Raw genomic sequence first — 26,709 nt, forward strand, 5'->3', positions numbered from 1 at the left:
CTTCTGTCCAGGTGCGTGCTCGGGAACACCACCATCCTGGCAGAGTTTGCTGGGGAAGAGGACGTTAACCGCTTCTTTGCACAGGGCCAGTCGCTTGGCGTGACGACTAGCTGGCAGGCCACTCCAGGCACCAATCAGACAAGGATGGGCGGGGCCGGGTCCGGAGCCTCCCATCCCATCGGTCACTCCCCCCACTGGAACAACAACAACAACGGCAGCAGCAGCAGTAGCGGCGGCCTGGGAACAGGTGGAGCAAAGACGGGCGGAGAGTTGCTGTGGGGTGGTGTGCAGCAGTATTCCAGCCTGTGGGGACCCCCGAGCGGAGAGGAGGGACGGGTCATGGGGAGTCCCACCCCAATCAATACGCTGCTGCCTGGGGACCTGCTGAGCGGGGAGTCCATGTAGAAGAGAACAGCCCCGGCGTAACAAACACCAACAGGAGCAAAAATCTTGCAAATCATTGTGGAGATAATCAGTGTGGCTGTAATGGTGAAAAGGAGAGACGAGAGGAGGGCGGGGCTACATCCTCGCTGCTCACCCTCGCCAACCTCCTCTGCTCCCTTTTGTTTTTAAATGACATTTCAGTTGCAGTTGTTTTGTGAATCTCGCTGAGAGATTTTGGTCACAGTGTTCAGCTTTTACTTTTGGAGACACAGGAAGAAGTCTCTCATTCAACAAAGAAAGAGAACTTTTTACAGAACTTTTGGGAACTCGCCGTGTGAAACATGTACTTCAGTTCAAACTGACACGACGATGAGCTGCCATCTTTAAACTTGCGTAATCCCTCTCTGCCTTTTCTGGCAATCATACTGCACCTCAGAGATCCATGAAAAGGCGTCATTCCCAAAGTAAAAACCCTTCAATCAGAGTGGTTGTCGAACTTTCAGCTGGTCCAGACTCAACATTTGTTTCTCTCAGCACTAATATTAGCCTTAACCTCTTTCCTGCCCTGCTATCCTCACTCACTCTGTACTTGGTGAAGAAGCATACGGACACTTGCACACCCTTATTTCTGAGCCAGTGAAACCTGAGTGGAGAGTACAGTGCTGCTGCGGCTCAACGCAAGCAACCACGGCTCGCGACTTCAGTGCATTTTTGCAAGCGGATTGAGTTCCCCACACGACGCTCAAAGGGAATGATGCAACTCTGTTCGCCGTGTTCAAGCCATTTATTTTTGTAGTGTTTTTTTTTCTTCTTCTCCTCCTTGAACCATTGCAAAACAAAGCTAAGAAATGATATTATTCAAAATGTGTCTGTCAATCTTACCCAGTGGGAGGAGAGATTCGGGGGTCGTCGCATGTACAGTTACGGACGTGACGAACAATGAAATGAACCACTGCTATTACTATGGAACTGTAAAGACAAACACTTCAATGCACCTCAACTCGTCTGCGGGCAACTCGCAGTTTGGTCTCAGTCTCGGACCCTCTCACTGATGTTGTGGAAAACCTCAAATCGTAAACGTTTCCTACCGGTGTGTGTTTCCCACCATTTCAAGTGACGTGCAATATAAGCCACAGACTACCGTCCAAGCACCCTACCATGACCTCTCGCAGAGAAGAGAGGAGACTGTAAGGAATGACTGAACTGCAAAAACGCTATCTTCCCTGCAACCCCCCGCAGCCCCCCCCCACCCTAAAACTGCCACTACTACCCTTCATCTCCCCTTTGAGAGTGTGTGAGCTCAGGAGAGGAGCAAGCTGGTCTTCAACCACCTTCTGTCCAAGACACAAGGACGTACACACAAAGCACTTCTTCAGCCAGCCTACTCTCCACACTTATGCCAGTGACTAGTTTTGGGGGAGACGGAGGGACAGGTGTGTGTGTGTTTCTGCGTATGTGTGAGTGTGCGTGTGTGCTTGGGGAGAAGGCATCAAACCAAAACGAGAGGAGCCTGTTTTCCTTTTTAACCAGAAGACCAGATGACCTTTTTTTTTTTTTCTTCTTCTTCTTCTTTGCCCAAATTTGCATCGGTAGGAAAGTCTGAAGCAAAGATTTGTGAATAGGTGGTCTATCATAGCACTTAGCAAGAGCGTCGCAGCTCGTTACACCCTTAATGCCAACGAATAGAAGAAAGGAGAAGCAACACTGGCAAATAAAAACTGAAAAAAGACAAAAAAGCAATCTGCTTAGTGGCTTCTCTATATACTTATTTTTTAACTTAACATGGATGTGAAGATTTTGTTTTTTCTTTCAATCCTTCTTCCCTCAAGTCGGTGGGACCAGGAAGGATGTCAAACATGGTAGCAAAGTGAAGGGAAATACAAAGAAAGAACTAACTCAACTGACGATGGGTGCGGCAGGGAAAGACCCCAAAGCACTCACCCTCTTTGTCAAAGTAAATATCACTGTTACATTGCATACTTTGAAATCTTTAGCCTTGGTGTCTGGAAAAACGCTCGACGTGTTTATGTTCTACTGGATCCAGCAGGGAGGATCGCCATCTTCTTCGTCCTTTTTTGTTTCTTTCTTTCTATTGGAGGCCCTGCCAACCTGTGTGATAGTGTGGCCACTGAGTGCCTGCCTGCTGCGGAGTGCAGTGCTCTGCAGCAGCCCTCACCCCCGCCCTCCCCCACCTTCGCTCGCCGCCTCCCTGCGGATCCCTACAGACTGGCTTCCCTCCTCTTCCTCCCCCAACCTCCCCCTCCTTTCCCCTCGGCCTCCAGGCCAAGAGCAGCTCTTTCAGAACTGGCCCACCTGTATTAAATTTACTACTACTGCTGCGCCAGAGTCTGTCCTCAGCAACCTCCAACTCTCTCTTTGTTTCTCTCCTGCAAGGATCACTTTAGCCAGAGATGGAGGCGTTTGATGTGTTTTTGTTTTTTCTTGGTTTCACTTATGGAATTGCCAGTGTGCATTTTTATTTGATTGTTGTCATGAAGTTTGCTGATATTGTTGCTGTTATCATTGATGATATAGATAATGATTGTTTTCTGATGATGATGATTTCATGGCTTTTTAATATTTGGTCTTTATGCAGTGTTCAGCTTCTCTCCTGCCCTTCCCACTGCCTCCGAGGCAGAAGCGGTGTGTAGTGTAGAGGCGAGGCCACGCGACACGCTGCGGATCTCAGTAGAAACAGGCTGGTGGGGGAGTTCTTACGCGGGCTTGTTGGCGTCAGACAGGGGGTTTTGAAGAGTCAAGTGGGGGAAAGGTTGTGTAGTCAAGGGTCCTCCAGGATAGTGAGCCAACTTCCTCTGTCCATCCTGGGGCACCTCCGCTCTATGTTGTCTCATAACACACACATCCTTTAGTGTTGATGGGCCTCACTCACACTGGTGCTTTATGTTTAACTCTGGGAGCACTCAGTTACACTTAGAACCACCTCAACTGACAACAGCCTTCCATTTCTATGCAAAGACAAGGAGGTGTTCGTTCACAGCCATCTAGAAAATCACAGCCACCCCCCCCTCCACATCTGCCAATCTTTACTTATATCTCTCAACCTTTACTACCAGGCAGCTTCCCCTTGAAACCCCCCTCCCCCCTGGATAAAACGTAAGGGACTTCTTCTCAAGATTTTAGTCTCCCACTGTGTGGACAGAGCTACTAGATGACACTAAATGACCTGCTGGAGGCACTAGTGGTTGGCAGAGTTTTTCAGTCTTGTGCCAACTGATCTGCAAATATCTACTTCCATCTTTGCCATATCCTAATTTATCTTTAGCGGGGTAAGTTTCTTTTATTGCTGCAGGGGCGTACACCACAAGCTCCAGCTGTAGGAGGCTTGAGGAGTAGACGGGCAGGACAGACGAGCGGTCTTTGACGAATAGCGGACTGGAAATGTAGTGGGGAACCAGGCTGTGGCAGGAGGGGGGGTGGTCCCTGTATGTGTCTGTGCACTGTTTATGGGTCACATCGGGTACATCTCTTTAAAAACCAAAAACATCTTTTTCTTTATCATCAAGGTTTTTTGCAAAAACTAGAAACTACAAAAAAAAAGAAGTCTGTTTCAGCTGTGCGCTCCGAGGCTGAGATGTTCTGTTTCTCTGCAAGCTGCCGCCTTCTCACCCCGACTGGGCTCGCTGTCCGGGCCACATCTGGGGAAGCTGTATCCAGGTGGTTCATGTTCTTTGGACCTCCACCCCTGAAGGTCGCGCCAGCATATACACAACAGGTCATTTCTGCTCATCTGGCTTTGGGGTCAGGGTCCGAGCAGGGACCCGACAAATCAGCAGAAATGGGGACACACCTCAAGTTTGGTACCAAGTCTTAAAACTTTTTCGGGATTTGCCCTCTTCCAGAGTCGCCTCAGACTCGCATCATTCAACAAAACAATCACTATTGCCTGTGTCGTCTGTTTGTGTGTTTGTTTGTTCCTGAAAACCTGCATTTACTCCACACTGGACTTGAATCAAGCAACTGGCGTTCGAAGTGGGGAGTGGAACAGAGTGGGAGGACGGGTCACTGGGACGGAGGACGAGTCTCAGATGTGCCCTGGATTTTTTTTTTTTGGCGCAGCACCAGCACTGAGAGCCCCGCCCCCCTCCCACACCCTCGCCTGCACTCTTACCTGTCTAGTGTTGGAAATCAGATGCTCTCCCTTCTTTTTTTAAAGTCACATGGACTCAAAGGCAACTGGAGCTCAAGCTTAGATATGCTTCTCAATCATGGATCAGACAAGGGTCCGGAGCAGGGGCCCCACAAAGAGCCGAATTAGCAAATCGCTCTTTAAAAGAAACAAAGGCCTGGGTTGAATATGCACATTCTAGTTCATATACAGTATACAACCAAGAGTACATAATGGGTGTATGTGTGTATATGGCTAGATCTCTCTGTTTTCCACTTAGCCTAAGCCCCCCTGAACCCCGCCCTGGCTTTGGCCCTTACCCTGTGTATCCTCCTCAACATTATATTTCCCAGAAGACAAGATCATAAACATATCAGAGTAATACAAAATAATGAAAACAAATACTTGAATCAAAAGAAGCGCCAATAATGTAATGTGAACACTTTTTGTAGTGGTTTTTTGTCTCATTCATACACTTCAGAGATTTTTGATAGCATCGGTTCAGAGTGAATTAAATTTGAAATGTTGTTGAAAACAAAGATCGATATAAAGGCAAATTTACATCTGTTGTATTTGAGTGTTTGCACAAGGCTGCTTGTACTGTATGTTGTTTGAATGAATGTTTAGTGTGTGAGGTGAAAATACGAGAGCTCGTGATTACAGCGGAGGAACCTCCGCCTTGTGTTTCTTTTTCAATTCAGTATACTTTTGTTGTTGTTTTAATTTTTTTTTTTCTTTTTGCTTGTCAAAAATATATTCTGATGTTAATTGTTACTAGCCTCTAGCGTTGCACTGAGTGTCGGCCTCACCCCTCATCCAGCTAAACGAACAACATGATACAAGTACTGAGGGGAGACGGGGACAGTTCATGTGTAAATGTTTACTCAAGGACTAAAAATAAGTGTGTTTTTAAAAATGTAATGTTTATCTACCTTAGTGGCTTTCATTGTGGAATAATCCAAGAAAGTATGGATCATAATTGAGTATTGCACCATTTTTCGGACTATAAACCTGAAAAAAAAACCCAAGAAAACCTGAAAAAAAAATCACATATGTATACAAAAAAATGCAGCAAAAAAAGTATTTTGCAGACCTGTGGCCATAGATTGGGGTAGAAGGACTATAGCTCTCCCAAATCTGAGCAACAGAGAGAGTGAAGGACAAGACATCAGACTGAGCCTTGGCTTCTAGGGCTCACTTCAGAGGTGCCTACCTTTTTGGTTTGTTAGCTTTCGTTCTGTTTTCACTTATGTTCAATTCACTCATGTTGTCATTTGTTTTCCTGCAAGGCCACTGACAGTTTACAAACACTTTGTTTATTTCTGGAGTTCAAAAAAAATCAGCAACACAAAGGAATTAAACCATGGGAATGTTGGAAAAAGATTTAAAAAAAAAAAAAAAGGACAAATGCTTCCATTTTTAAAAAAAAAACAACAAAAAAACAAAAACGTGCAACACTTCAAAGAATGAAGATTTCTTGTGCTACTTTCAGAACTCTGGGATTGAACAGTGTTGTCTTGTTCTGTTTAACCTTTCTTTGTTCTGTGTTAATGTTGATTTCATGGACTATCTGAAGCCTGTATGTTTTATGTTGATCATATATATTTTTTCCTTTATATAAAAAAAAACAGAAAAAAAAGATAAGAAAAAAAAAAGACATAATTGCTCACTATCTTGCACACACACGAAAAAGTGGATCTTGTCTCAGGAAGGCCAGGGTTCCAGAGTACCAACTCCACGCCATTTTAATGTACATTTTTATGATGAGTTAAAAAAAAGAAAAAGACAAAAAAAGGATGATTTAAAAGAAACAATTCTAAGCACTGAAAGTTATGGATTTCAGAAGAAGAGAAAATACCTTTTGTTTCTAAATCCGTAGCAGTTACATAATAACCAAATAATGGACTTTAAATGAAAATGGAGTGCTTTATATATAAATCTATATATTAAAATTGCTTTACATTTAAAAACAAAAAAAGGTCAATGATTTTGATTGTTCAAAAAAAAAAAGAAAGACAGTGAATAACATGCAAAATGCTGTATGTTTAAATCTTTATTGTGTTTTCTTAATGAGGTCCCGTCCTGACTGAATCAGGAACATTGTGCATTACTCTTTCTTTCCTCTTTCTCTCTTTCTCTCTCTCATTCTCCCACAGCGGGTATTATTACTAGATGAATCAGACTTTTGTGGAGCATTTTTCACACTTTGGAGGATGTTTGTAAAACATGAGCTGGTTGTAAAGGATCATGAAACTATGCACAAGTGTTTGGGGGGAGGGGGTGGAAGATGGGGATTTTATGGCCTACTTCTAAGTGGCTGATCTATTGCAGGGGTTTTTGGGATCCAATGTGTTGGGTTTTTTTTGGTTTTTAGTTTTTTTTAAGGGGGTGCGGGAGGGCGGAGAGGTGAGCCCTCCGCCTCCAGCTTCCTTCGCCATGCTGTGTATTCCTAAAAACCAATGAGCGTCTCACTCTTTAGCACTGTGGGATTCTAGCCTGTCACCCTCAAGGGTTTTTTCTCAGTTGTTAAAGTTTTTTGTTTTGAGGGCGGGGTGGGAGTTATGGGATTAGGGCTGCTTTGTTTTTTCTTTCTTTTGCCTTTTTTTTTTGTTTGTTTTTGAAATATTAAGTAAAAATGTCTGTACTGAGATTTAATGAAAAGTCAGTGGCTTGTAATGTTTTATTTTTTCTCTCTGTATATCTCTTTCTCCTCATAGAATGTGATTGTTAAATGACATGCACCGAAACAAATGTTTTCATGAACTATGGAGCTTCTTTCAAATATTAATAAAATAGCATTTTTTTCTTGGCTGTAAAAAAAAAGTGTCATTTGGTGTTTGTCTTTGCACCTCCGCTCGGCTCCACCAAACTGAGATCTTTCTCATTTCCTGGCTGAGAAGTCACCTCTCTCTTTCATATCAGATCTCTGCGGCAGAGCTGGTGTCATTTCCTGTAAAATGTTTGCTGCACCATTAGTGCGATGCCAGAAGTCACGTCAGGCTCTGAGGGCGAGCTGTCTGGGACAGGCGTAGTAGTTGTCCTGTGGCTGTCGGATGTTGGGGTTGGCGTACACGGGGAAGTTGACTTCCTCCAGGTGTGAGTGGGCCTCTGGGCTATTTTGAGGGATTCCAGCGCTCTGCTGCTTCCTGGTCATTTCCTCATAGATAGGAGCAGGCGGTGGTGGTCTGTGACGACGCCTTGCCTTCACCTGCAACACATTATTTCTTACTATTATTTAGATACCATTTTATGCTCAGTATGGAGTATTAACAAGCTTCTGCACTTGCACTTGCACTTCCAATATGCATTTGTTTCTTTTCAATTTCTTTTATTAGTCAATTGTTGTCTCAATTAATCGATTTATGTTTTAGTCTGTAAGTCTTAAGCATGGATCCAGGGACCCACACGGGTCCTTGAAGGAGCTCCAGGGGTCCTTAGAAAATGAGGAATAGTTTATTTTCACTGCAGTATTCTCTACAGAAGTGAGCCCAGTGTGAGTAAGAGTCGTGAAAGTAACTATTCTGGATATAGGTTTCACTTCCTCCACAGTTATCTCCTCAACTGTAGCTGACAACTGTAGAATTCTGGTCTCAATTATTCAGATGGTCCCTGCAGCTAAATCTTCTCAAATAGGGGTCTGTGACCAAATGTGCATCAATTTAAGGGTGTTTGACACAAAAAGGTTGAGAGCCACTGGTCTATAAAATGTCAGGAAATTGTGAAAAAATGTGCATCACAGAAATCTTGAAAAGTTGTTTTGGCCAACCAGCAAATGTATACACTTTACAGTGATTAAAAAATTAAAATGACCATCAAGTATTTACATTTGAAAAGCTCGAACCAGAATTTTTTTGTCATCTTTGCTTAAAAAAAAAACAAAACCTAAATGATTAATGAATTGACGCAGATTAGCTTTCTGTCAGTGTTTGAATGTTTAATAGATTAATGCCACTTGATTTATTCCTGCAGAGCAGCGACTTCCTGCGTTCAGACAAGAAATGACGCACAGATTAAACTGAACAAAATAAAAAATGTATCCACTGCTCTTTTAAGTCAACCCTTCGACACTGAGAAAGAGGATTTTTATCCTTAAATTCTGCTGCATAACTTTATTATTACTCTAAAAAAATGATGAGGGAAAAAAAATGAAATAAGAAAAAGGAAAAATAATCTGTAGGCTGGATGTCACGATGAATTCTAAACATGTTTTGTGGTCTCTGGCGGTGATTTGAAATCCTGTTCTTGGTAAACAGATGTAAAGTTACATGTATGTACACCAAACAGCAAAGTAAAGTCTTGTTGAGGCTCAGTCTGCAGAACAAAACACAATACAGGGACTGGACAGAATAATAGAAACACTTTACAAGATGTTCTGATTGACATCAACTTTTGAGGCTGATGTTTTTTACAGTTAAACACATATCACACTATGGGGCTTGTTCAGTTTTCTTTTTGAATATTATATATTGGTATGAGGAATTTTCCCTTTGAGATTTGGTTTAATGTCACAGATTTTGTGACTCATGCACCAACAGTCCCAGCAATAATTATTACGCCTCTTTTTTACAGAAGTTGCCTTGAAAACCTGCGCACTCAAACAGATGTTTGTCAGGCCTCCATTAAAGCTGACATATTAATTGGTGTCGAGCTCTAAAAAGACTCACTTGTGTAGACGTCTTTGTCTTTTTGATTTGCAGCAGTTGCTGCCTGAACATCAGACTGCGTCAGAAATATTGCAACATAAACTGACAAACATCTTCTGCGTAAATACTCACACATTTGTCAGTGGCCAGCCAGCTGAGCGTGAGCAGAAGAAATCCTGCTGCTGTGAAGATGGTGAACAGCACAGGAGGGTAGCTGGGAGAGCACTGGCACGGCCTCCCTGCACCACAAACACCAACATGCATTAAAATCTGCTCAACATTACTTGGGTTTAGCTGCAGCAAAGTGTACTGTGAGGTGTTTTAACTACACACCTGTTCCTTCAACCAACAAAAAGACCTTTTGAGCGCAGGCGGCGATCCTATCCGAGTTGTTCTCTTTGTAGCTCAGCTCCCACATGTAGACTCCTGTGTCACTGCGCTGTAAATGGGACATGGTCACATTGACCTGCAGGGAGTCCAGACCTCCACGGAACTGCAGACGCTTCCTGTGCTCTGGGTCGACCCTGAGTTTGTCACCCTCTGCCATGGACAGCAGGGTTGTCTGGCTCTGGCTGCTGCGATGGTACAGATGGAGGCCCATCAGGCTGCCGTGTTCCAACTGAGGGGAACAGGAGAGCCCCAGTGACTGGTTCTCCATCAGCTGCCTGAAGATCAACTCTGCGTAGGCTGGAGGAGAAATAAAATCAGGTAATGGCTGTACTTAGTCATGCTAGCAGCGTTGTGCTATTGACGGCAGCGTCCATCTGTCCACTTAGGTCCAGACTGAAATATCCTCACAACTATTGGATGGATTGCCTTGACATTTGGTACAGATATCCTCGTCCTCAGAGGATGAATCCTATTGGCTTTGGTTACCCTTGAAGGAATACTGTACTGCTTTTTCTTGCATGCCTCCATGGTGAACGAAGAATCCAAAAACTAAGAAAATTCTTGATGAATTAAAGTCATTGTTTGACCACATTTAAAAACAACAAAACTATATATCAAAGCATACATTTGCAAACTCTCACAGAAGTTGTGCAGTATAACCTAAGTCTCGTTTATCCAGTCGTATGCACGATACTTCCCAAACAGCCTTTTCTGACAGGGAACTGTAATGAAAGTGAAACTTATCCACGCTCTCTTCAAAGCAGGACTCCACTGACAAAAACAATAATTTTACCTCACTGAACATGGGAGCTGCTGGTCTAACACTGCCTCCATCAGGTAGTTTGTTTGTGTTGTGAGAGACTTTGGTGTTTACAGGGTTAGATAAGATTCATCATTGTCACATAGTACATGAACAAGTTAAATGAAGCTTAAGTAAGTTCAATCTGAAAGACCACCCCTACCACTTCCACTAATCAGCTGACTGCAGATGTTCCCTCTCCTAGTTAGCCAATCAAACCTTGCCACGATCTCCTTCAGCCACTCATGTTGCTGCTACCAAACTTTCCATCCGTTCTCCTCTCCGCTCCTGTCAGCTGTCATTTTAGGTAGAATCATCACACCCTCCTCCACCCCATTCACCTCCCGTCACCTTATCCAGAGCCCAGAACGAGCTCATCAAAAGCCCACTCCTCTTCACATCCAGATCCTCACCTCCCTCTTCATTTCATCTCATCAATACCATTACCACCACCACCAGCGTCAAGACTCCATGGGGGGGATTTTTCCCTCTAGCACTGTTCAGGCTTTGTGCAACCACCACAAAGGAAGTTGTTGGGTTCAAACCCACAACCTTCTTGCTGTGACACAAACCTGTGGCTTATGACTAGTAAGCAAACCGTATTTATTTGCGAAGATTTAAAAGCAACCACATAAATATGTAATAGATTTCAATGTAGTATAAGAAGTGGAAATATTAGCATGCTAACACCCCAAACTATGATGGCCTCCGTCTATCCCTCTGCAGACTCTCATCCATGCATTCATCACTCGACTACTGCAACAGTCTCCTCTACGGTGTTTCAGCCAAAACACTCAAGAAACTACAGTATGCAGAACTCAGCTGCTCGTCTTCTCACACACTCCCGCACCCGTCCTTCATAACCTCCACTGGCACCCTATCTTCCAGTGTATCCACTTCAAACTCCTCAAAGCTCTCCCCCTACCTGTCTGAGCTCCTTCACGGCAACACTCCCTCCTGCATTGTTAGGTCTGCTGATGCCAACCTCCTGTCCCCCCCAACTAGGACTAACCACCGCACCAGGTTGGACAGGGCCTTTTGCTGCTCCCACCCTCTGGACCTCACTCCCTAAAAACATCAGAGACTCCCCTAACTCTCCACCTTCAAGAAAACCCTTAAAACACACCTTTTCAAAACTGCCTATGACCTTTAAAGTCAGTGTACTTTGCCTCTTCTGGGCCATTTCCCTCCCTACCTCCCTGTGGTTGCTGGTGTTGTTCTCTGCAAAGCATCTTTGAGTATCCTGAAAAGCTTTTAGCTTTTGCACCACAGTGCCGCAGTACATCCACACAGCGCTGCGGGCATGGCTGTAACCAAAGCCACACAGCTGTGGTCTCATATTCCTCCCAGTAAATGAAAATACTGTATATAAGAAGCCACAAAGTTAAATTTTCACAAGTAAAATGTCAATTTCTCTTACCTTCAAAGAGCTGAATGAAAATAAGAATGCATGCCAAGCTCATCTCCATGGCCCTTTCAGTTAGAAATGCACTCAGATATACTGAAGCAAATTCATATTCTACTCCTCCTATTTCCTTCAGTCACTTGTGAGACTTTGCGGACAGCCTCACTGTATTTATTGTTCTTCACCTCTGAGCAGGAAGCGGACTTCAAAGCAAGAAGTGTTGTTGAGCGTCTGCGGTCGGTCTTGTGTTTATCAGACTCGGGGTGTTAAGCATCAGACAGTGCACACCCCTTAAGTATTAACCGACACAAAAATTGAAAATTAAACTCTCCACAAAAGTTTGATTATTATAAATATTGATCCATCCAAAGTTGAGCTTTGTCACATAGTGATAGTGAGCAGAATTGTGCACAATATCTGAGTTGTAACTGTCTGCTTTCAGCACTCAGGTTATGAAATTATTGAGCAAGAAAAGAGGATGTAAGAATATGACTTTCATGCTGTAATACCGGATATGTCTGGTGTGTGTATAAGATCAGCCTGAAAGTGCAGCTCAGACACAGTCAGGAGGACACTCAGCAGCAGCAGCAGCAGCAGCAGCAGAGGGGTTGTTGTTAGTTGTTGATATTCAGTGATTTCACATCAACCACAATAACTAGCAGCTGCTGTCCAGCAGAAGTGGTTTTGGTGTCCTGTGAGCGTGCACTCTATGCCTGCAAGAAATCTGTCTTTGCAAAGCTTATAATTAGGCTTGGGCGGTATCTATTTTTTCATTCCTACCTGATATTTTACCAGAGTATACAGTATATGATGTTGTTATTTGTGGGAAAAAAAGAAACAGCAACAACAACAATCATGTAAGCTGAGACTCTGTAGCGCCTTCTGGAGCTCAAAAGCTCAAACTGGCTGTAGAGGGGATGGGAGTATTCTGCCTGCATAATCTAACACTATATCTTTAAACTTTTTCAATTCAGTGGTGGGTTTTTTTCCAGCTGCAACAACATGGTGACAGCTGGTTATGTTTTCACCTTGTGAGTCTGTGTGTGTGTGTGTGTGTGTGTGTGTGTGTGTGTGTGTGGGTGGGTGTCATCATGGCAAAATGTGCCCCTGGAGACACGTACTGTGGCGGTTACTAACACAGAAGCTATTTTGAGTACTCTGGCAGGTGTTTTTATATCTGTCTGTCTGTCTGTCTGTCTGTGGAAAGATTTAGTCACCATGATAGTGTCACAATCTTGCAAGATGCACTCATGAAACTTTACAGGTGTGCGGCTGAGATCAAAATAAAAGCCGAGTTTGAAGATGGGTGTGATCTGAGCAGGGGCATGTGGAGTAAGGAGACATGTATAGCTGCAGACGCATTCTGTTTGTAGCATACATGACATGCCCCCACAATCTGTGCCCATGACTAGTACAAGACAAACTACAAACTACTACAATCCACTTTACAATTAGTAATACATGAAGATGTGATTCACTTAATAATTAACAAGATGTAGCCCTTACTATTACCCTTAACTTAACCATAACAGCCTCTCTTCGAATGTTATACTTCACAGCTAGCTAATCGCTAACTTAGCAATTTAGCCAGGACTTGTGCTTCCAGGCAAAGGAGCGAACACAGCTGATCATGGACTGATGTGTAGATGGTGGGCGAGTCATCTAGCTAGAAGGCGGGGCATGTAGCTGCTCCAGCTGCAGTTATACCTACCTGGGAGTAAGGGGCAGAAAGGAAAGGGACCTTTGACCCTGCACATCCCTGCACCGCAGCTGGAGTGATCTAATCGCAGGATGGTCTCTAGTTTGAGAAAAAGGAAAAAGAAATAGAAATAAACAATGCAGGAGTACTTAATTCAGCAAATACCTTTCATTTAAAGACACAGCACTAAATGTCCTATGACCACCACTGACTAAGGCACACAAACATGCATTTTAGGTGAGAATGCAAACTGTATTTACACAGAAAATTGTTGTAAGTTGTTACAGTCACATCACATGTCAGTGGGGACGTATTAGAACTCAGTTTTGACCTATTCATACCCTTATTTTTCTTATTATACAGAAAAATACAACTATATACCATTCCAAATTTTTCTCTTTCAGAGAACCAAGACTAACACAGGCTTCACACTTCATTTAAACACGACAGAAACAAAATAAAACTCAACATTGCCATAGTAAGCGTTGTTAGTCATCTAGTTAGTGTTTCTAGTGATTGCTCCAACAATCAACAGCTCTGGTTTGGCTGAAAAACCCTTAATTCACTGAGTTTAAATAGAGATGTCTGTTCTATACTCATTCTATTTCTATAGATGGAGCTTATATTGTAGTATTGTAGCTGCAGGATGCTGTGGTAGCTATGCTGGTTCAGTGTGCCTTCAATTTTGAATAAATCCCCAACAGTGTCACCAACAAAACACCCCCACACCATCACACCTCCTCCTCCATGCTTCACAGTGGGAACCAGGCATGTGGAATCCATCCGTTCACCTTTTCTGTGTCTCACAAAGACACGGCGGTTGGAACCAAAGATCTCAAATTTGGACTCATCAGACCAAAGCACAGATTTCCACTGGTCTAATGTCCATTCCTTGTGTTTCTTGGCCCAAACAAATCTCTTCTGCTTGTTGCCTCTCCTTAGCAGTGGTTTCCTAGCAGCTATTTGACCATGAAGGCCTGATTCGCGCAGTCTCCTCTTAACAGTTGTTCTAGAGATGGGTCTGCTGCTAGAACTCTGTGTGGCATTCATCCGGTCTCTGATCTGAGCTGCTGTTAACTTGCGATTTCTGAGGCTGGTGACTCGGATGAACTTATCCTCAGAGGCAGAGGTGACTCTTGGTCTTCCTTTCCTGGGTCGGTCCTCATGTGTGCCAGTTTCGCTGTAGCGCTTGAAGGTTTTTGCGACTCCACTTGGGGGCACATTTAAAGTTTTTGCAATTTTCCGGACTGACTGACCTTCATTTCTTAAAGTAATGATGGCCACTCGTTTTTCTTTAGTTAGCTGATTGGTTCTTGCCATAATATGAATTTTAACAGTTGTCCAATAGGGCTGTCGGCTGTGTATTAACCTGACTTCTGCACAACACAACTGATGGTCCCAACCCCATTGATAAAGCAAGAAATTCCACTAATTAACCCTGATAAGGCACACCTGTGAAGTGGAAACCATTTCAGGTGACTACCTCTTGAAGCTCATGGAGAGAATGCCAAGAGTGTGCAAAGCAGTAATCAGAGCAAAGGGTGGCTATTTTGAAGAAACTAGAATATAAAACATGTTTTCAGTTATTTCACCTTTTTTGTTAAGTACATAACTCCACATGTGTTCATTCATAGTTTTGATGCCTTCAGTGAGAATCTACAATGTAAATAGTCATGAAAATAAAGAAAACGCATTGAATGAGAAGGTGTGTCCAAACTTTTGGCCTGTACTGTATGTTTCCAAAAAAAAAAGCTATGAAGCAAATATCTGTGTGTTTTCAAACATAAGTTGAAATCCCCCTAAATCTCACATGGATCAGACTTTTGCCTTGAGTGTCACAGAGTGTGGAACCAATCAGAAGTTGATTGGTCTCAGGTGTGCAGTGCTGCTCTGATGAGGCTGACTGGAAGTTTAAAATGCTCCACTGCTCAGACTGGTGTGCTGCTGAGTGGGTCAGACAGGAGGAGTGTTTGCATTCTGCACCAGTCTGCTGTTTTAATATTCATGGAGCTGTTGTGTTTTTGGCTGAACCTCCTACTTGGACTGTGTGTCAGATCCTCTTTTGCTCTTCCATCCACACATTACGCGCAGCATGCGTCGTTTCAAAGTCCTCAGATCACAGAGAGCTCCAGACACCCTGAGCAACAAAAGGTTGTGGCTGAGGAGCGAGAGCAGGTGAATACGGTCAGGGTGACCTGCCATCCGGACTCGTTGGAGATTGTCATCAAGGCCGACATGTTTGGAGTTGGAGCGCCTGTTAATGGTGATGAGTTACGCCTTGGAGTGGAGTACAATGATTATTGTAGGCCTACAACGTCTTCAGGAGATGAGTACAGAATCATTGTTGGACTTGTGGACTGCGGCACCAAACACTGGGTAAGATTATTGCAATGCAGGCATTTATTTTACATTATAACTTCCAGTTCTGAGCAAACACTCTCCTCTGCTCTCCACAGATGACTGAGGACTCTCTGGTTTATACAAACCTCCTCATATACTCTCCTGTGGTCTCTCCAGACGGGGTGGTTCGGATGGATGAGGCTGTAATTCCAATTGAGTGTCACTATGAAAGGTCTGCCTTTTTAAAATAAACTTTCCTAAAGATCTCTAGATGTATCACTTTCTAAAATGCTTTTCTGTTTTTTAGGAAGTACAGCTTGTCCAGTTCTTCACTCATGCCTACATGGATCCCCTTCACATCCACCCAGTCTGCAGTGGAAGCCTTGGACTTTAATTTGAGAATCATGACAAGTGGGTTTGTTCACTTCTCGTTGTGATTTGTCTTTATTTGCTTTTGCTATTTATTCCCCCCCCCCCCCCCTTTTCTGCAGATGACTGGCTGTATGAAAGAAGCTCTAATGTGTATCACCTTGGTGAGCCCATCAGCATCGAAGCCTCAGTCAGAGTTGGAAACCACATGGGGCTCCGAGTGTTTCTGAGCAGCTGTGTGGCGACACTTAACCCAGACATTTACTCTGTTCCCAGATACGTCTTCATTGAAAATGGGTAAGCGCTTGAAAGCTGCAACTTGACGATAAATGATTGACTTTTTTTTTTTTTTTTTTTAACATGTTGGTTTGTTTACAGGAGTTGAGGTATTGCTGCATATGTTTTAAAAAGTGCATTTTGTGGCTCCAATGGGAGCTGTGTTGAAACTGAAATTGCCTCATGTGATGTCACTTGAGTTGGCATTTGAGACCTGGCCCCCAGGAAAGCAGCTCAGCTGCTTCCATTTTCCCCACTGCCCGCTTGTGGCATTGCAGCAAAAAAGCCCCCTGTGGCCCAAAAACCATTTTCCCCATTGTAAAAGACGTCTGTAAAACTGACAGGACACCCGGAACTGCAAATAAGGTCAGTTCTGACTTTTTCTTCAGGAATTTTTGATCCAGGGTTTGTTTTATATTTGTAAAACTTTCCTTGAGCCAAGATTTTTTTTTTTTTTTTTTTTTTTCTTTTAAAAATCTGACATTACCACATAATGTCTGTAAGCCGAGCGGTAACTCGTAGGCGGCGCCAGCAGGAGAAACACCACTGCACATTCAGTGGGCTGCATACCGTATTAACCAAACTGTAACGTCACTTGTTAAACCTTAAGGCAGGTCTTTGTCAGTCCTCACATAAAACCTAAAAGACTAACGGAACTGTTTGGGCAATTTAAGGGTGCAGGACAAATGCCATTGACAAACAAAATGTGTGTCAGCTCGTGCTCATGAACTAACAAGCTAGTTTTATAAGTTAATGTTCAAGTAAATACATTTATTTGAAAGATTGCTTAGTCACAACCACTTAAATTCCACAGGAGCCAGAGGCTGCACAGATGAGTTACTCTGCTAAGCTAGGCTAGTTACTCTTTAGCCTGACAAGTTTATATGATACAGTTTAGCTGCTGCCTTATTTATGTTACAAACTAAGATGTTGGAGCATCAAAATGGTAGGAAACTGGGGAGAAAGTGGGCATATGCAATTTTTTTTTTTTTAAAATCCTGTTCTAGTTATTTTCTAGACTTCAATATTTCTCCCAGTCCAGAAATTACATGTTCTATTACATAATTTATATAGTAAAACAAACAGCACAACAAAGTCAGCTCCTGGTCTTAATTCTGAGCAAATACGCAGTTGACTGCATTTTAAATTTGATAGGCAATAGGCCACCAGTAGCATAACACCCACATTTCTGTCTTGAACTGTTGTCAAAATGGTGCCTACTCTACCCAGAATCCAATTTTACTGCCAAGGGAAAAGGCTTGCAGTAATATGGATGATATCTCTACATCAATTTTGATCCCTTATACTGGAGTGTATTGCTTAATTGTTATACCATAAGGCATGTACAAAAATAGTTGTGTTTTTTCTCTCCCCTTCAGGTGCTTGGTTGACTCCCAGCTTCCAGGTTCAAGGTCACACTTCCTAACTAGGTCACAGGATGACAAGCTCCAGGTGGTCATTGATGCCTTTAGGTTTCATAATGAGGACAGAGGAGAGGTGAGACCGTCTGTCAGTACACTCTTACACTGGCTTAAAGGGGATACTTTGCTGACTGGCAACCAGCTTTGTATAATGTTTGTGTAAATATCCATCTTATCATAGCCCACATCTCGCTGTTCATCTCTCAAAGAAGACCATCTTTCCGGCAGTGAAATACTAAAGTCATAACTGCACATTTGGTTTTGTTTTTTTTTTTTTTTACAGCTCTACATCACCTGCCACCTGAATGCTGTACCAGTAAATGATGCAGAGGCACTAAATAAGGCGTGCACTTTTGTAAATGGAAGGCACGTGACATCCAGTCTGAATTTTTAAAATCAAATTACACAAAGGGTTAATGAAGAAGTGTGTGCTGAATGCTTTTACTGCTCTTCAGATGGCGATCCGCTGATGGTAACGAATACTTATGTGGGTATTGTCAAAGCCAAAACCAAAATGAAATTGGCCAACCCAGCGGTAAACCGAGTAGCCCTGGCAAGTTTGCTCCTCGTGGGTTTGGGAAGCCAGATGAGCCTGAAGCCCTCTGGAGGAGCGCACTGAAGACCAATACAGGTAAGGTCACTTAAAGAAACTGGACATCTTATGATAAATGGGTATCATGGAATAACGGCTGAGCTTGGTCGCAGATGGTGTCACTGTAAAGATGTATTGTGTTTGTCTGTTAGTGTGGGAAAAGGAGGCAAGCGTGGGTCCAATGATGGTCTTGCCAGGCATGCAGAAAAGTGGGCCTATACCTGTGGAAGACCTCCCTCCTGTTCTCAAGAAAATCAGCAGACCTGCACTGTATGGCAGCCAGTGGAGGAGTGGGGTGAACAACAGAAGAGTTGGTAAGAGTTAAACACTAACTAATGGATTTCAATGTGGGCCTGTTACTTTTTTCCCCCCTCACGTAAAAATACTGGCCTGGGACTTGTATTAGATTTTTGTCATTTATATTGTGTGTCAAAATTTGCCATAAGGAGCAAAGTACATGTGGAAGAAATAAGTCAATTGGAGAAATAAATGCTAAATTGTCTCTCTATCCTAGATGAGAGTAAAGAGCTGCTCCCTGATTCACCATCTACACCAGACCAGGTGGAGGTTCAGACATCTCAACTGGACAAACATGTTGAAAGCAGAACAGACCTAACAACAACAACAACAACAACAACAACAGGTAACGTGAAACGCTCAAGTTCTTACATCAAACGTCAAGTCATGGCAGCATTCAAATTCTTCATCTAATTACAGATGGCGATGCTGAGAGAGTTGCTCCACATCTAGAAAAAGTATCTCCTGAGCTCAGCTTGAAAACAAAGGCAGCAGTGTTGGACAATAATGGCACAGTGGCCATCAGTGACGTCAGCCCCACTGATCCGTCTCCTTTGGATGTGACTACACCGTCAAATGCAACAGATTCTGACTTTTCAGAAGATGACCCAAAGAGATAATAAACAATTAAATGTTTATTTGCTTTTGACTCTTTAATGGTGCAGTGTGAGTACTAAAGTTGTGTTTCTTTTCTTTTTTCCATACTAATTCCTAGAATGGTTCACAATGACTAGTAATATGATTTATGAAACCACTGCCAACTTAAAAGACATGGGCTTCTGTTTGGACATTATCAAATAGCAGTCTCTTTAGAAAAATATCCTGCTTATTAGTGAGTGAACCCCGCTTTGTATTCAAAGCTCTCAGATATCAGGGTAGTGATGGAAATGTGAGAATTAAAAGAACCATGAGGTGCAGCTAAGGGAAACAAAGCAAAGGTGAACTTGACGATTCTACAGGAGATTCCAAGACCGAAGAGGAAACGACTGCCTGATGTATGATTAAGACAAACCAGAGAGTGGTAGTGATACATTTGGGCATTAAACTGAGTCAGGGGTTGCATTACATGGAAACCATTGAGGAATTTACAATTATTATTGTCCTATAAAATGGACACTGAAATTCCTGTGTTCTTGTGTCTTATGTGGTGAGACACTTGTTTTTTCAGTCACTGGGTCACATTACATGGAAATTGATTTAAAAAAAAAAACCAAACAAACAAACATAACTTGATAAATATTGACAAGTGTCTTGTCATATCTGGTATTGATTTTGAATCACTGGATCATATTACATGGAAGCTTTGGGGAAAAGAGATGTGAATTTTACTAAATCCTCAATTTACATAATTATGTAAATTGGCACTAAAGCACTAAAATCCCATATAAAGTGGTGTGTCCTGTTTGTCATATGTAGTGATACATTTAATATATTAAATTTAAAGCCCTGGGTTATATTTCATGGAAGTTATTGAAATAAAAATTGTGATTTTTGCTATAAAATATATTTAAAAAACAAAACCAAAAAAGCACTAAAATCCTACAGAAGAGATGAAGAGGTGTGTCCTGTGTTTCCAGTATTTTAATACATTTATTGATTGCATTGAAGCTATTGAGAATTTTTTTTTTCATAAAAACTATTTATTTTTAAAAAAATCCCATATGACAAGGTATTAATAAAACTTATATTTTAAAAATACATTGAAGATAGTTATTGGGCAAAAAAATAATTTCCCATAGAAATATAGATAAGCACTAAGATCCAATATGAAGTAATGTGTCCTGTGTTTACATAGAAACTATTTAAAAAAAACTTTTGATAAAAACTCATGCAAAATAAATTAATCGCACACTAGTCATGAAGATAAGGATGCTACATGAGACCAGTTTTGTACATTTTGTAATCATCACTATTATTTTGGGGCACTGGGGAAAAAAACAAGCAAAATTTCAAAGATTGTGTAAATGCAGTGGTAGTGGCAATATCCCATCTGTCTTTGCTCTTTAGGTAAAAAGGCAGTTTGGAAGATGGGGTCTCTTCCTGGGACACTGAACCTGTTAAACTCATAGAAACTTACATGCAATAAGAAATAAATACTTTAAGAAAATGTTGAAAATGTTGCCAACAATAAGAAAATATGGGGCAACATTCAAGTATTGATCCACAATTCAGCACATCTCCATTTCAGTAAGGAAGAAGCATAATGTTGGGTGTGAGCCAATCACACGCAGGTATCTCAGTGCGACTGCACCTTTAATTCCCCCACGTCACTTAATGAGTAATTGCTTCCAGCTGTCCTCTCCATGTGATGTGATTGCTCTGAACTGGGAAGTATTTGAGATACTGGGAGGACTGTCTCAGGTGTTTGAATCCCCTGCATCTTATTTAAAATAGCGTCTTGTCCTGTTGTTATGAGAAAAGGGTGAAATGCTAATCACAGGTCACTCAGCCTCACTGGCACTGCTGATATCATTTGCTTTTGGTGTGGCAGATACCATTCGAAGTTTGAAAGGTGGACCCCTGATCGATGCTGAAGGAAGGGAATATAAATCTGCCACATTAAGAGCTGATGCAGAAGACATTAGTGGACCACAACTCAATGACGGCTCCCCTGTGCGTGTACGATGCACAGAAGGCACCATGATCATTATGGTAAAGGCTGACCTGTATGAAAAAGGACGTCCAGTGTCTGTTGGGGAGCTTTTTTTGGGAGAAGCTGAGCATTCACAGAGCAGTCAGTGCCGAGCTGTTGCTGCTGGTGAAGCTGAATATGTCATTGAAGCCAGACTGCAAGACTGTGGCTCCAAGTTAACTGTAAGTTGCTGATGATGATGGATACATCTGTGGCTGTTTGAAAGTTTTGACTTTGACGTTTAACTTCATCTCCAGATATCTGACGACTCTGTGATCTACTCAAACAAGCTGATTATCTCACCAGCTGCCCGTTACCATGGCATTACAAGGGTCACCCATGCTGTAGTTCCTGTTTCCTGTCACTATAAAAGGTGACATTTTATCATTGTCTCGTACAGAGGAGCTGTTCTGTGACTTCTTTATGGCTGACTTGTTAATTTTCTGGGACAGGACACACACTGTGAGCAGTAACTCTCAGCAGTTAGCCCTGACACTCTCCACTCCTGCAAAGTCTTCCACAGCTGCTTTCTCTCTAAAGCTGATGGCTGGTACGTGTCAGTTCTTTCTTGATTAGTGTACATGTGTAGTCAGTGGTTGAAGAAGTATTCAGATCCATTACCAAAGTGAAAGTAGCAATACAGCGCAGTGTTTTTTGTTTTTTGACATACTGTACTATGAATGTTTTTACGACATTTTGATGACATACTATACTATGACTTTTTTTCATGATTTTGAACAACATACTATACTATGGCAAATATTAAATGTAATAAAATAAGATAGAAAGAAATACAAAAACGGGGTGAGAGGGTTTACACTGATGCCTTTATAGTCAAATAATAACACACACATTAATAATTTAAAGATACATATTTACTTAGATCAGGTAAGTGATTTCAGTGGCTGTCATACATTTATTTAGCTGCTTTCATTTCCTTTTATTTCGGCATGGAGTCTAACCATCGGATGACCCCCCCCTCCCCCAACATTTTAATTGTGTTGACAACATGTTTTTTGTTCTTAAATATTCTGCATTTTCTTGCCAGAAAAATAATTTTATGAAGCACCTTAAATCTCCAAGACACTAAGAATCCTGGTTTTGATGGCAGTCCTGATAAAAACTTTCCAGAATCTTTACATATAATACATTTCAGATCTGTACTCAACTTTTTTACTATACATGACCAGAACTTGGCGTTTTTAGACCAGTCCAAAAAAGCATAGAAAATGCATTCAAGTTCCAACTGTGACATTTTTTGTTATACTAATACTTTACTAAAATAAGATCACACACATTCTAGTTTTGATACATTGATCAGCATCAATCAGCATCTTGATATGCCACACCTGTGAGGTGGGATGGATTATCTCGGCAAAGGAGAAGTGCTCACTAACACAGATTTAGACAGATTTGTGAACAATATTTGTGAGAAATGGTCTTTTGTGTGTATAGAAAATGTTTTAGACCTGAGTTGAGTTCAGCTCATGAAAAATGGGAGTGTTGCTTTATATTTCTGTTCAGTGTATAATATAGTTACTACTTGTTTTCACTGGAGATGAAAGGTATGAAAAACTGCAATCTGAAAAGTAATTAAAGTAATTCTGTAGTGGAGCAGAAGTACACAGTAACATGCAAAAGCAATATTCAAGCCAGTACAAGTACCTCAAATTCGTGCTTGAGTAAATGTCCCACCACTGCATGTACTAATGTTTGTGTCTGCATACAGATGACTGGAAAGGTGAGAAGTTCTCCAGTGTCTTCTACCTTGGAGACCTCCTGCACCTCGAGGCTTCTTACACTGGTCCTGATGCAGGACAAAGACGACTCTTCATCGACAGCTGCGTCGCCACTCTGTCACCTGACCCAACATCAGTCCCCAGATACAACTTAATTGAAAACCATGGGTAAAAGTAGCTCAGGACACAGAATGAAACAACCAGCTAGCTTTGGACTTACATGAAAATCTAATATTTTGTCAGGTGCCTCACTGATGCAAAAGAGGAAGGCTCCAATGCAGTGTTCCAACCCAGGACGAGAGCTTCTTCGCTTCAACTGCAGCTTGATGCTTTCCTGTTTTACCAGGATTCAAGGAACTCAGTGAGACACTTTCATAACCTGTATGATTTCAAACTGTTTGGAAATGCTCCTGGGGTTGTATAATGACATTTCTGTGGTCTCCTACTTTTTTTTTCTTTTTTTTTTTTTTTTAGATATTTATCACTTGCCAGCTGAAAGCGACTTCTGAAATGTGGAAGAGAAGTCCAGCCAACAAGGCCTGCAATTATGTACATTCAAGGTGATTTTTTTTTTCTTTCTTGGGAGTATTGTAGGTCCTTATTTTACCAAACAAAGCCTTGTACAGGTTTGGAAAGTTTTAATGCTACACTTAGAGGATCATTTACAAAGATAGATCTTCAAAACTGTATTTGAACCGTGATGTCTTTGATTATTTGGCACCCCAGCATTTTAGTTTTGAAACTGTTAAGGTGCTGATTTTAAGCTGCAAGGGTGTTTGAGTGTGTTTATATTACCCATGCTGCAATTTCTACATTAAATTTGAGTGTAAATGCCTTTAAATTAAAGCCAAAAATGTAGTTATTAATTACAAATCAAATAAATTATAGTGTTTCGCTTACACTACACTGCAAAATTTAATTTAAAAATCAACAACAAAATAAGTTGAGAATGTTTTATACCCAAATTAGCCTAGGTAAATTACTTATTTCTCTTAATAATGCATATCAAGTATAGAGAAACTGCAGAGAAACCAAGAAACTATAGGTCTTGGAATCAAATATTATACCAGACCACAAATACAGAATGTCTATTGCATGTACATTAAAGCAAACAGTCCAATTGTGAAGGTATTACAATGAAAATAATTAAGTATATTTTCTCATCAGATGGATAAATGTGGATGGGAGTGATGTTTGTGGATGTTGTGACGGTACCTGTTACAACAGTTCTTCAACCCACAATAAAAGCCAGAGACGTCTGATCCCTAAAGGTATGTTGATCCTAACTGGAGTTTGATAACGAGTAAAGTCTCATAAGATGCTCTAATATGAACACTGTGTTTCAGATATTGTGGCATGTGGAGCTGTAACTCTCGGCCCTGTGATGGTTTTCCCCAGCAAGTAGACAAAGAATAAAAATCCAGACAAACAGTGAATATTTGAATTATGTCCTTTTTTTAAATTTTCTTGGCATGGTGACAAACCATGCTTAAAGTCATCCTGAGGTCAGAGTGTCCATTTAAATACTGAATTATTGAAGTTCAGTGTGTCTTTTCGATGATTTTATTACTTGCATTCTATAAACAGCAGTGTTTTTTTTATTTTTATTTTGAAGATTTATAGCGGATTTGTAATTTATAAAGCAGTAATAAGTGGATAACTAACCAACACAACTGTCCTTTTAAGAATTAGAAACTGGTAAACTCCTCGACCTCAATTTGGTTTTGCCAAACATGACCTGCTTATTAACAATCATGAGTTCACTGCCCTCTTGTGGACACACTGGATAACAGCACTCTCATAGCATTTAGCTGGACACAGTATTACCTCCAGTTAACATGTAATTTCTCACTTTGGCCACCAGAGGGCACTAAATATTCATGATTACAATAAAAACGTCTTCACGCAATCAGTTAAGTATCAGCCCCAAATATTGGGAATGTTAATGGTGTAACCACCACCAACACCGATGTTACTGTAAATGGAGACAGCTGGACATGAACAAATTGCCTCAAAGCCTTCTATGCAAAGTTTAAGAAACTTAATTCACTTAGTTTGCATAGAATTTAAAAATAGCTCCTGTTTTACAGGCTGACAGAACAAATGAATACAGAGGGAGCAGTGTGGAGCTCTACAACAAAGGAGGGAGAATCTTCTTTGATAACTACGTGGCCTGCTGTGTCCAGATGCAGATGCATGTTTTTCATGTGGACTGACTGACAGTGAAATTGCATTAAGGTTCATTCCACCTGTAGTCCCTGTTGTTGTCTCTGAAGTGCTGTGACATTGCACATTGCTCAGTGCACAAATCAATGTTACAAGGTGTTATCAAGGTGATGGTTTACTCATCATCTTTCAGACAACTCCAGACGGAGAGATACCATGCATTGGGGATCTGTCAACTACCAGTATGACGATGCAAGTTCTGATTTCTCTTTGGAGCACTGACTCCATCAGGTAGTTTGTGGCTGGACCTTCAAGATATTTGAGCTTCTGTCAAAGTGTACGAAGGCACTGTTTTACTCAGGTTTTATGCTTTGTCTGAAGGAGCAAGAGAAAATCCTCAAGGATGTGTGAGTGTCTCCAGTTCATTAGCTCAGGGAGATAGAGGACCGGTCTGAAGGTTAGAGGAGTGGGGTTCAATTATCAGGTGAACAGTCAGTCTGTTTTGCAAGCTGAGGTCTGAAGGAGAAAGTTGTGTCTAAGAAACACAGACAAAGTGGCTCTGGCCTGGTAGCTCAGGCTGTTAGGACTGCTTGGAAGTCCTTAAGTTGAATGTTTGATCCTCGTTGAGGATCAATTAATTTTAAAGGCTGCTGTCCAGAGGACAGAGTGAAAGGCTCCGTGAAACACAACAGAAGCGTGAGGTGGACTAGCTCTGGCTGTTTAACAGTCCCTTCATACACTTTGATTGAAGCTCAAAAATCTTCAAGATCCAGCCACAAACCTGATGTAATCAGTGCTCCAAAGGAAATCCGAATTTACATCATCAGTTCAGCTGCCCTGGACCATGATTGAACATTCAACCTAAGGACTTCCAACTGGTCCTATAACAGCCTGAGCTACCAGGCCACTTGAGCACTCTTCGTTGAAGTTTTTCATTCTCTCTTTTGGACAAAGACATTCAAAAGTCAGCTGTTAAGGTGTCCTAGTAGGAGGAATTAATTGGAGACAGCTGCTCAGAAGGCTGGCTCTCTGCTTTCAAGACTTACAAGGCTTAAACACCATTAACCTATCAACATCATTTTGAGGATGTTTTCAATCTTGACTAAAAACACATTGTGTTCATACAACTTTGAAAATTCTGTGCATTTCAATGTTTCTGATGGGTTGGTTTATTTATCTAGGCTTGGTTGAGACGGGGTTTGTATAGTTAATGTCTAAGACTGTTGTGTCTTTATCTATATTAACGGTTATAAATTAGTTTGGGATGGTTGTTTAATTTTCTTTTAAATGAGACATGAATACTGAGAAGTGGAAAGGATTATGCTTCGTAATTTTATCAGCCTCCGACACACCTCAGCAGGAACGAGCCGATGTGAGCAGTTGCTCTCTGTGCCTCCAATGCCTGTGTGTGTTTGCTAACGTCGTTTTTCC

General features: G+C 41.7%; 4 protein-coding genes across 10 annotated transcripts in view; 3 read left to right on the plus strand and 1 right to left on the minus strand.

Annotated features, from left to right (window-relative positions):
- Positions 1 to 6,788, plus strand: part of tnrc6c1 (trinucleotide repeat containing adaptor 6C1) — a 59,815-nt gene extending 53,027 nt beyond the window's left edge. For 4 of the 6 annotated variants that reach the window (XM_049560440.1, XM_049560441.1, XM_049560442.1 and 1 more), the window contains one exon: positions 12 to 6,787. In XM_049560440.1, coding sequence (XP_049416397.1) covers positions 12 to 405 — 394 coding nt within the window. In that variant the 3' untranslated portion in view covers positions 406 to 6,787. Of the gene's footprint in view, positions 1 to 11 lie in introns of all 6 variants that reach the window. The other 2 variants (XM_049560438.1, XM_049560439.1) reach the window with 1 other exon arrangement.
- LOC125878929 (uncharacterized) lies at positions 5,165 to 11,985 on the minus strand. The gene is made up of 4 exons (XM_049560444.1): positions 11,763 to 11,985; positions 9,487 to 9,840; positions 9,286 to 9,392; positions 5,165 to 7,718 (listed from the first exon to the last, which is right to left on the minus strand). Exons 1-4 carry the CDS (start codon positions 11,809 to 11,811, stop codon positions 7,506 to 7,508), a joined length of 723 nt encoding a protein of 240 aa, XP_049416401.1. The 5' UTR covers positions 11,812 to 11,985; the 3' UTR covers positions 5,165 to 7,505.
- A 3,394-nt stretch (positions 11,986 to 15,379) lies between these two features.
- On the plus strand, positions 15,380 to 19,361 carry LOC125879251 (zona pellucida sperm-binding protein 3-like). Of its 2 annotated transcripts, none has more exons than XM_049560995.1 (10): positions 15,380 to 15,822; positions 15,903 to 16,018; positions 16,094 to 16,197; positions 16,278 to 16,452; positions 17,811 to 17,928; positions 18,136 to 18,218; positions 18,308 to 18,483; positions 18,597 to 18,758; positions 18,959 to 19,087; positions 19,162 to 19,361. In XM_049560995.1, exons 1-10 carry the CDS (start codon positions 15,451 to 15,453, stop codon positions 19,359 to 19,361), a joined length of 1,635 nt encoding a protein of 544 aa, XP_049416952.1. In that variant the 5' UTR covers positions 15,380 to 15,450. The 2 variants fall into 2 exon arrangements, with proteins under 2 accessions (XP_049416952.1, XP_049416951.1); XM_049560994.1 differs by having other exon boundaries at positions 18,959 to 19,086; positions 19,158 to 19,361.
- Positions 19,362 to 21,066: 1,705 nt separating this feature from the next.
- LOC125879252 (zona pellucida sperm-binding protein 3-like) lies at positions 21,067 to 24,537 on the plus strand. Its single transcript, XM_049560996.1, has 8 exons — positions 21,067 to 21,555; positions 21,631 to 21,746; positions 21,826 to 21,923; positions 23,103 to 23,280; positions 23,356 to 23,473; positions 23,587 to 23,672; positions 24,280 to 24,383; positions 24,459 to 24,537. The coding sequence occupies exons 1-8, from the start codon at positions 21,169 to 21,171 to the stop codon at positions 24,515 to 24,517; spliced, it is 1,146 nt and encodes a 381-aa protein (XP_049416953.1). The 5' UTR covers positions 21,067 to 21,168; the 3' UTR covers positions 24,518 to 24,537.
- Positions 24,538 to 26,709: the final 2,172 nt, after the last annotated feature.

The sequence above is a fragment of the Epinephelus fuscoguttatus genome, linkage group LG19 (genome assembly GCF_011397635.1).
Source record: "Epinephelus fuscoguttatus linkage group LG19, E.fuscoguttatus.final_Chr_v1".
In the NCBI taxonomy this organism is placed as follows: domain Eukaryota; kingdom Metazoa; phylum Chordata; class Actinopteri; order Perciformes; family Serranidae; genus Epinephelus; species Epinephelus fuscoguttatus.